Source organism: Monoraphidium neglectum (assembly GCF_000611645.1).
Source record: "Monoraphidium neglectum strain SAG 48.87 unplaced genomic scaffold scaffold00224, whole genome shotgun sequence".
Taxonomy (NCBI): Eukaryota; Viridiplantae; Chlorophyta; class Chlorophyceae; order Sphaeropleales; family Selenastraceae; genus Monoraphidium; species Monoraphidium neglectum.
In genome coordinates this window covers 3,448-13,094 of record NW_014013404.1, presented here as the reverse complement: position 1 = coordinate 13,094, position 9,647 = coordinate 3,448, and the positions used below count along the sequence as shown (strand labels likewise).

The following is a 9,647-nucleotide window of genomic DNA, read 5'->3' as shown; positions in this document are numbered from 1 at the left end:
GGGCCGCCGCCACCAGCCGCCACCGCTGCGGCGCCCGCCGCGCGAAGCCGGCCGGGCGGCGGCGGCGCGGTGCGGGCGGCGCCGGCGTGGCCATTGGCGGGCGAGCTGGATGCGCTCTTCTCTTTCAGGGGGCTTGGGGCGCGCGGCGGCGGCGGCGCGGTAGATGATATGGAGGGTGATGATGAGGACTGCCCGGGACTCATAGATGCTGACGAGGAGACCGAGGAGGAGGAGGAGGAAGAGGACATGGACGGCGGGTCGGCAGGCGACCTCAGCGCTATGCTGACGTGGCGCAGCATGCGCGCGGCGGGCGGCAGGCTGCGGGCTGCGCTTCCGCGGCGGCGGACGGCTAGGATGCAGACCGGCAGCGGCATCGCGGCGTTGGGGGGGATGGCGGGAGCGGCGGCGCCGGCAGCGACTGGCGCCGCGCCCGCCGCTTCAGCCGCCCCTGCGCTCGACCCGTCATCGCTGCGGGCGCCGCAGCCGTGCAGTTTCCTACGGCCGGGCGCGCGCTTCGCCGGCGTCCAGCGGCTGTCCAGCCAGTCGCGGGCGGTGTCGCGGCCGCAGGACGACTGGGCTGTAGATGTCATTGTGGAGGTGGGGCGGGGTGCAGGGCGCGGGCGCGGGTGGGCGGGCGCGTCACACTGCGCCTGTCCGTGTTGACCAAGAGCAGTGCAGGGGTGACTACCTCGCATCCAAGGCAGGCATGGCGGCCGTCCTGCATACCATGGCGCCGTAGCAACTACTCTCCTTGTGCGGCTGCGGCGTGCTGGCCGCTACTCGCCTGCGACACCGCCGCGCCCCCAGTCGCGCCGATCAGCCCGCCGATCTGCCCCAGGGCGCTCCGCGCCGCCCTCGGCTGACCCCCGGCCCGCGTGCCACCCGGCCCCCTCTGCAGGGTGTCAACCACGACACCGGTGCAGTGTGCGGCACCATGCAGGCGCTCAACGTGCCGGGGGCCGGCGCCGCGCCTGTGGTGACGTGGTGGGAGGGCCACATATTGGACGACCGCCGCCACACGTTCTTCACCGCCGGGTCGGCCGGCTTTGCGGGCGGCGGCAGCGTGCCCGGGCGAGAGACGGACCTCAAGCACTGGGGCCGGTTCGAGGGGTTTGCGCAGCTCAGGTAGGCGGGCGGGTTGGGCTGGTTGGGGCCAAGTCATGTGATCTGGGCGGGTGCAGGTGCGCGGCGGTGCGCTCGCAGCCGCCGATCTGGGCCCTGTCTGTGCTCGCCTGGCGCGCACTCATGCGCATGTATCTGCATACGGTATTCATGCGCCTGCGCCCCGTCCCACGCCCAGATGTCATGCACATGCGAGCTCCCCTCTCTCTCTCTTTCTCTCTCTCTCTCTCTCACACACACACACACACACACACACACACACACACGCACGCACATACGCTCTTACCCACACACACATGCACACACACACACCCGTGTGGTCCCATGTCAGGCCTGACGTGGTGCGCCAGGGCGGCCGCAGCGGCGCGCTGGAGCGGCACCCCTGGATCTATATGCGCTGGAAGGAGCAGTTCTTCGTGGGCACGGGCCAGGACGTCGGCCTCACCATAGCAGGTCAGTCGCGGCCTCGGCCTTGCCTGCCCCCAGCCGCCTCGTCGCGCGCATGGCGGCGCAGGCCTCTGCGGGCACAGCGGCATGCGGCCGTTGATGCGGAGGCGGTGCATGCTCGCGCGGGGGTCCACGCCACCCCGCGTTGCGCTCGCGTTCGTCCGGGGCGCGACCCTCTGCGCCCACGTCCGCACGGCACCTCCTGCCTGCCCCCGCAGGCTTCTATTACCTTGCCCTCTGCCGCCGCACGGGGAAGCTGCGTGGCTTCTACTACGACCCCCACTCCAGCCCCTTCCAGGCGCTGGAGCTGGAGCCAGTGCTCAACGGCGGTCGCGGCAAGATGCGGCCACAGCAGGCCCAGCAGCAGCAGGAGCAGCACCCACAGCAGCAGGAGCCACAGCAGCAGCAGCAGCAGCAGCAGCAAGGGCAGCAGCAGGCGCAGCTCGCCTCCCAGCCCATTGGGTCCGGCGGCGGCTACGTTTTCACAAGCTCGTGGCGGCATGGGTAGCAGCAGATTACAGGGGCTTCGTGCCTGCAATCGCTGGGCAGTAAGCCGCAAGGGGTCCCAAGTGTTTCCTGCCATCGCGGCTCGTTCCCTTCCGCGCCCCAGCGGCGTAGCGGTCATGCTGTTTCTAAACTCCGTCCATGCAACAGTGTTTTTGGGGCCAGCGCCTTGGCCAGCGGCAAGTTCAGTTTAGTCCAGGCGTTTACGTCTTCTTTGTCAAGCACGCAATTTGCACGTGCTTTGGTTGCTGCTGTGTAAGTTGCAACTGTTGGGGTTTTCTGTCCTATGCGATTTCATTCACGCACATATGCAGCAAGGCAACTACAAGGCCTTCGTTGATCGTTGTTGAGAGCAAAAGCTTGGGGCCAGCGATAAAGGCTCCTGAGGGTGCAGCTGCCCGTGCCGCCAGTTCCAGCCTGCAGGTGGGGGTCGAGACATGGTGAGCAGGTACAACACGTGGATAAACACATTACCTGTGCTTACTCTCACCGAAAGTCTGATATCCAACACGCGCTCTGCTCACGAAGAGTCCCGGGAGCCATCCGCCACGCTAGTATTGCGGAGTCGTAACTCAACGAACCTGAAAGCACGTAGCATATGTCATTGTTTGTGCACCATCTGATTACAAGTTACCCCCCAGCCATACCTGCCAAGTATGCTGCTGCTGACAATTGTGGTACTGCTGGTGGCTACGCCGGCTTCCGCTGCGACAGCTCGCTATGACGCAACCAAGGCGCGCGCCGCCCAGGGAGCATACCTGGGGTGCTTCAACGCATCGGCACTCACCATGGACCTCTCTGGCGCCGCCGCACTTGCGCCCGCGACGGCGGCCAAGTGCCTGCCCTTCTGCCGCTGGCGGCGGATGCCACTCTACACCGTCACCCCAGCCTTCAGATGCGCGTGCGGCGCAGCAGTCCCCAGTCCCAGCGCCTTGCTGCCAGATGACGCCTGCGAAGCAGCCGTCCCAACGGGTGTAGAGGGTGCGGTGGCTGTGGCGCTCCCGGTGTTCTACACCCACTCACTCGCAAACGAGCAGTGCAGCGTTCGCCGCATGTCCCTGGACTGGGACACGTTTGAGGCAGCGTACGGCGCTGAAAATGCGCTGTTTGACGGCAGTGGCGACACCCTGGTGCTGAGGATGCGCGGCGCAGACGGTGTGCGGGTGGCTGCGAGGCAGAGCCAGCTGTTTGGCATGTTTAGCTTCAAGGCCCGGATCAGCGAGATGCCCGGCGTCATCACGGCTGCATATGTGAGCAAGCTGCCGGGGCAGGGGGCGCGCATTGTTGAGAAGTGAGGTCAGCAGCTTGGTTTGCAACAAGCTTTGGGAGGTGAAGGCTGTGGCTGCGCCACGAGACGCCCTGGCCAGGAAACCTGCAGTGCGTCTGGAGAAGTGATCTCCTGCATGCCTCACCAGGGTGGCCCCTGCCTGTGTAGTTGGGCAGTGCCATGCCACTCAAAGTGTGTATCGTCCTTTCAATGGTGAACCACAGCTGCGATCGGACAGAAATGATCCAAGTTACGAGGCCTTTGAGGAGATAGGTGCGCCGTCACGAAAGCCACGAGGTGGCTTCCTTCCGGTGGCTGCTCGCATGACCGCCTTGCGTCACTGTTTTGACTCTGGCGATAAACGGGCCCCTCCCAACGATTTGGACACATGCAGCTGACCCTTTGCTTACGCTCACCACGCCGTTCCAGATTTTGAGTTCATCAATGGCCACCCTGCAACAGAGGCGGGCACCATTTGGCTCCACTCGTACCACTCCGCCATCAGCCAAGCGGAGCGCCGCTTTCCACCCAGCAGCTACACCAAACTCACGGGGCGCAGCGCCACAATCGGACAAGAGATGCATACACATGCCGTGGACTGGCAGCCGGGCTACGTCTCCTGGTCAGCAGCACAGGCCAAAGCCAATGTCCATGCCCTTGTATAAGAGGGGGGGGGGTGCAGATGCTGGCTACACACACACTGGTTCATGCACCCAAGGGGAAGAAACACTCGACATCCCGCATGCAAACACACATTTTGCAACACCCAGGTACCTTGATGGTGCCTTGCTGTATCGAGAGCAGTTTGGGGTTGACAACTTCACCACACCCAACAAGCCCATGCATTTCATAATGTCCATCTGGTGAGGATTGAGAGGCTGATTGCGTGATCCTGAAATACCTTAGTGCACCTTTACCAGCAGCACCGCTGGAATTTGCTGAACTCGTGCAGCTACCGACAACTTCTTTGCAGGTCTGACGCGTCCAGGGGCTTCCAATTTGGTGGCCAGCTGGACTGGGCCCGCAGCCCCTTCTTCTCGCAGCTCTCCTCATTGCTTCAAGTCGTGTGCACCCAACCTTCAGCAGCAGCGAATCGGTACAACGGGCCCAACTGGCTGTACGCTCGTATCCTTCCTCTGCCCAGCCCAGCACCTGTGGCGGGGCTGTTGCCCGCCGGGCTGCAGGGGTTGACCGTGCGGAGCGGGGCAGGCGTGCTGGAGAGGGGCACGGCTGTGGCGGCCAGCTCGCCTCGCCCGCCCACCAGCGCAAACATTACTGCGGTGCTGATTGGTGGGAATGGCAGCCACAAAGCCTCAGCGGAGTTGGCTGTAGCCAGCGGCCCTCCTAATCAATCAGCTCGCACCACGGCTGCTGTTGTGGCCAAACCCTCTTTCACGGCAACGGTGTCAAAAGCAAAGGCATCCCCTGTGGTGCAGGCGCCTGCTGCTGCCATGCCTCCCAAAGCAATCGCACATTTCGTGGCCACATCACCTTTTCCCAGACGTCCCAAGGTCAGCCCCGTGTCCAAAGCCGCTGCATAATTGCAGCTGCTGCTCGGGCCGCCCAAGGCGGCATTGGCAGCATTGCCGTCCCCAAACTGCCCAAGCATGCACCGTCAGCGCCAGTATTCCCTCTGATGTCTGTGTCTGGTTCTGTGGCCATGCGTTGGTGGAGGCACGCCACCCGGGCTTCAGCAGTGCACCTGTGTGTGGTGCTCGCCTGCTGCGCTGTTGTCATGCACAATGGGCGCCGGTGAGCAGCACGCGCCAGGCGCGCGGTGCGGCCAGGCAGCGCGGTGCAGAGCAGCGGTGCAGCCATACCTCCATACTTTACGTACACCATTCATTGTATGCAGTCCACACGACCCTTCGGCCAAGGAGCCCCTTATGAAGTTGGGTCTTTGCCCCTGCTTTGCCTGATTCCAACATCTGGGTGTATTTTTTTCAGGGATAGGCTGTGTGGCGACTTGCGCTAACCCACCATTTGAAACCTGCATGCCTTCCAGCGACTGTCCGCTGGCCAAGGCCAGAAACCAAAATCCTTCATCCCTTCACCTTCCGTAATCTTCACCAATGGGCCAAGCGAAACGCGAGGCTTTTGTTTACAGTAGAGTACAAAGCAGGGTCGGGAAACCAGCGCAAAACCGCCACATGGGCAGGGGCCCCCCAAAACAGCATGGAGCCGGGTACGCCCTTCTTCAAAAAAGATGTTGGGCCAGGTGCCTTTTTCGGCACAACTGGGCGGAGCAAAGCTCAGTGGTTTTCACTCGATACACGAGAGCCAGGGGAACAGGGCAGCGGGGCAAAAGGATGAAGACACTTGCTGGGTACAACAACGCGATTCTAGTGGTACACACCGCTGCACGCGCGCAAAGAAGCGGCGCTGGCGCATAGGGTCGCAAAGTGAAGAACGGGTGGCGTGCCGCCAAAGGGTGGCCACCCGCCGTGTTCTGAAGAGGGCAGCGGGGCCGCGTCAGCAGAGGCCCTCGCCATGGGCACGCGTAGAAAACGGTGGCACCGCCGGCTGCACTTGCTTGTCAGGGAAGACGATGAAAAACATGCTGTGCAGCAGCGACGCGGCGCACAAGGCCTGCCACAGCCACTCAGCGCCCACGACCGCCCGGCCCCAGTCGCCGAATTCGCTGTTGCTGCGATCCGACGACCACCCGCCGCCGCCGCCGCCGCCAAAGCTGCCGCCCCCGCCCCCGCCACGGCCGCCGTATCGGCCGCGCCCGTCGGTTCCGCCGCCGGCCCCGCCGCTGCTTACGTCGTCAAGGCCGTCCCAAGGGCCGTTGAAAAACCACTCGCCATCCCATGGATCGTCGCCGCCGCTGCCGTCGTCGCCGCCCCCAGCGCTGCGCCGCCGTCCGCGCTTCGCTTTCGACTTGGACAGCACGGGTGCAAACCGCGTCGCGCTGCCGCTGGCCCGTGTGCCACTCTTGGGGGGGCAGCAGGTCGACGCGCTTACATGGAGCGCATGAGCACGCGACGGGCTTGCGCCCAACGGCGGCGATGATGCAAGGGAAAAAACGCTGGACCCGCACCCGCTCGCCACCACCGACGTCGCCGCCCCCAGCGACGACGAGGCTGGCAGTACAATCATTTCGTTGTGGTTGTGCTGCTGCGAGTCGGCAGGGATGCGAGTCGACGCTCACTCGGACGTGCACACAAGAGGAGCTGCCGCGTCCTCTGCGCCAAGTCACTCAGCCGCTGCGACCAGGCGTAAAAGAAGCCTCAAAAATGTTGCAGGCTAGCGGAAAGAGGGCGAGAGGGGCCCGCGTGCTGCTGCTGCTTTTGATCAACGCGATCAGATCTGTCAACGGCCTTGTAGACACCGGGTAACGACTCTAGAAAGGGTACGACTCTGCACGCATGGCACTGCGGCCGCGGGAGTCCACTCACAAGTCAAATGAGCGCAGCGCCAGCGGCAGACCGACAGTTCAGGCGCCAAGTTGGCGCCACGCTACCTTGCTGGCGCCAACATGCGTGCTGACTTCTCGGGAAGTTTATGGCTGCTCTACGGTAGCGTGCTGGCAAGTTCAAAAGTCAGGGCCACTGCGGCGTGTGCACAGTTCTGGGGTGCTTTTGTGCACCTCGTGCTTTGGTTGGTGTGACCGATGTGCAACTTCGGTGATAGGGCCTGCTTGCTGTCGGTATGTCGGCCACCCACGCCACGTGGCGTGTTTGTGCGGCACCATGTTACCTATGTAGGCGTCGGCCGCCGCACACGTGCCTCCTCTTGCCGTACCTCGCCTACCCCCGCTGCCGCGCCGCCGCCGTGCCCATCTGCTGCACGCACCCGCCCCAGCCCCTCCCCAAACGCCCCCCTCAGCCGCTGCAGCGCCTCGCCCCACGCGCCAGCCGGCGTGTCCACCGCGGGGCCGGTCAGGTGGTGCGGCTGATGCGGCTGGCCGGCCGGGGCCGGCGCGCCGCCCATAACCTCGGGCGCCCCGTCCTCGGTCAGCCGCCGCACCACGCGATCTGACAGGATCTCCAGGACCTCGGGCTCGCCGTCGCCGCAGCCCTTGGACATTCCCACGTCGACGCGGAACACGCGGCCGCCGCAGGCTGAGGTTATGCCGCCCTCCTGGATGGTGTGGCCCACCTGCCGAGGGCGGGAGGCGGCGCCATCGGGAATGCTGGACAAGTGGGGGTGAGGCGCCCGCAAGCGTGTCACGCATCAACGCGGCTACCACTGCTCCAGAGTACGGCGAAACTCATCGTCAGCTGCACACTGTGGCGGGCCAACCGCATGCGGCTCGCAGGCACCGCTCACGAGCGAGCAGCCGCGCCTGCTCTGGCTGCGCGATGCCCAGCCCTGGATGTGGGGGGCCGAGCCCAGGCTCAGGCAGACAGCCTGGCGTCACACCAGGCTGCATGGCCCAGCAGGGCTCGCCGCGGCCCCTGCTGGCCACTCCCAGCGTCCGGCTGCCTGCCGCAGCTCACCACCATGCGCTTGGCGCCCGGCACCGCCTCAAGCACAGAGCTCAGCATCTCGCAGTCGCAGCGAGCCTCGTCCCGCGCAGAGTAGTCTCGCGCCCAGACCACTGCGTGAGCGCCCCGCAAGAATGCTGGCGGCGTGTGCGGGTGTGGCCGCTGACGCTGCTGCTGCTGTTGCAGGGCTGCCGCGGCGCTGGTAGCCGTCGCGGCGGCAACAGGCTGGCTGCTGGTGCCCCTCCACTTGCTGCCAAACCAAGACCAAATGCCCGCTGTCCCTGCTCCTGCTGCTCCTGCTGCTGCGCCGCCACCACTGCCGCCCTGCTTGCCCTCCGCAGCGCCGCCGCCCGCCGCCGCGCCTGTGGCCCCAGAGCTGCCAGCGCCGCTGTGCGCGTGCGGGGAGCCGCCCATGAGCCAGGCCTGCGTTTCGTCGTTAATGCGGCCCAGCCCATACTCCACGTGGGGTGGCAGGACGCCGCCGTGAACAAACAGCGTGCTGCCCACCTGGCGGGGGGTGACGGCGGGAGAGACTGCGGGTAACAAAGCCTGCGGGCAGGCCGCGCGGACGAAAGGCAAGGCACGTGCGCGAGACGCAAGGCACGCCCTGGATTGCCCGAGCGACCGCCCTGCATGCCGGCAAAACAGCAAGGCGCGTGTGCGCTGCCACACACCTGCAGCACAGTGGGGTGGCGCGCGAAGAACCGCCGGGCCAGGGGCCCACCCGGGCGCAGCGCCGCGCGCCGCAGCGGGTTGTATTGTGCCGCACGGGCGCCGCCGCCGGCGGGCACGTCGCCCGAGTGAGCCGCTGAAAACTCCACAGCAGCGGCGGCGGCTGCCTCGTCATCCCCAAACGCGCTGCCGCAGCCGCACTGGCGCCGGAGGCGGTCTCCGAGCAGCTGCGCGGGCGGGGTTTTGAGGCGCCAGGCGCACTTGAGACGGCATCGCTGCTGGCTTGCCGGCAGACAAAGCACAGCTGCGGCGCCGTGGAAGAGAGCAAGCAGAGGCGAGTGGTCTGCAGGACACCCTAGGGCCCACCAAGCTCCCCACCTGCCAAGCCGCCCACGACGCCATCTCAGTGTCCGCGCCGGCCGTTGCATACCTGCAGGTCGGAACCGCAGAGTGTGGGGACGGCCAGGCACCGCTCGGCGCTCTGTGCCGAAGCGCCCAGCACACCGCCATGCCGAGACCCCGATGCCCAGGCCATTATGACTCCCGAGATCCCCCCCGCCACGCCCTCACCGGTAGTTGCCGCCCACGTTCATCGTCTCTGAGGGCACGGGTGATACACATACGTTTGAGAGTGCTAACGTGGGGCGCTGCCCCACTATGTTCGTCAGCCCGCACGCTTTGCTACGCCAGGCGGGCAACCCTGACGTTTCTGTGTCCAGGCAACAGCCGCGGCCTGCAGCTGGCTGCGGCGACCTGCGCGCGGCCGAGCGCACCCCCCAGCCGGGCGCCCCTCTCCAGCCCCGCACCGTGGTTGCCGTTGAGCACGTGCAGTGCGCCGCCGGCTGCAGCGGCCTGCTGCTGCAGGCCCTCCAGGAAGTAAAGTATAGGTATCTCGTGGTCCCCGCGATCAAGAATGTCCCCCACCTGGTGGAATGGGCACGGGGCGTTTGGGTGTATGTGTGTGCGTGCCTGCGCCTGTGTGTGTTTGCGCACGCTTGTGTGTGTGTGTGTGTGTGTGTGTGTGTGTGTGTTAGTTATTGCATGCGTGTGTATGATGGCACGTGCTACTCTTGCAGCCATGCCGTACAGGCTCGACGGCAGCCTCCCTCGGCCGCTGCTGCGTAATCCAAGCGACACCTGCCAGCGCCTGCCTAGCCTGCATGCACACCGGCCCTGCCCCCTGCTCTGTCGCGGTCCCGCCC

General features: G+C 65.6%; 3 protein-coding genes across 3 annotated transcripts; 2 read left to right on the top strand and 1 right to left on the bottom strand.

Moving 5' to 3' along the window:
* Positions 1-168: 168 nt before the first annotated feature.
* MNEG_2068 (hypothetical protein) lies at positions 169-2,077 on the top strand (the record flags this gene model as incomplete). The annotated part of the gene is made up of 4 exons (XM_014049454.1): positions 169-597; positions 899-1,125; positions 1,454-1,575; positions 1,788-2,077. 4 exons carry the CDS (start codon positions 169-171, stop codon positions 2,075-2,077), a joined length of 1,068 nt encoding a protein of 355 aa, XP_013904908.1.
* A 652-nt stretch (positions 2,078-2,729) lies between these two features.
* MNEG_2067 (hypothetical protein) lies at positions 2,730-3,368 on the top strand (the record flags this gene model as incomplete). The annotated part of the gene is made up of 1 exon (XM_014049453.1): positions 2,730-3,368. The coding sequence occupies one exon, from the start codon at positions 2,730-2,732 to the stop codon at positions 3,366-3,368; it is 639 nt and encodes a 212-aa protein (XP_013904907.1).
* Positions 3,369-6,885: 3,517 nt separating this feature from the next.
* Positions 6,886-9,038, bottom strand: MNEG_2066 (Uncharacterized protein; the record flags this gene model as incomplete). The annotated part of the gene is made up of 6 exons (XM_014049452.1): positions 6,886-6,894; positions 7,139-7,444; positions 7,786-8,280; positions 8,448-8,672; positions 8,824-8,875; positions 9,016-9,038. 6 exons carry the CDS (start codon positions 9,036-9,038, stop codon positions 6,886-6,888), a joined length of 1,110 nt encoding a protein of 369 aa, XP_013904906.1.
* Positions 9,039-9,647: the final 609 nt, after the last annotated feature.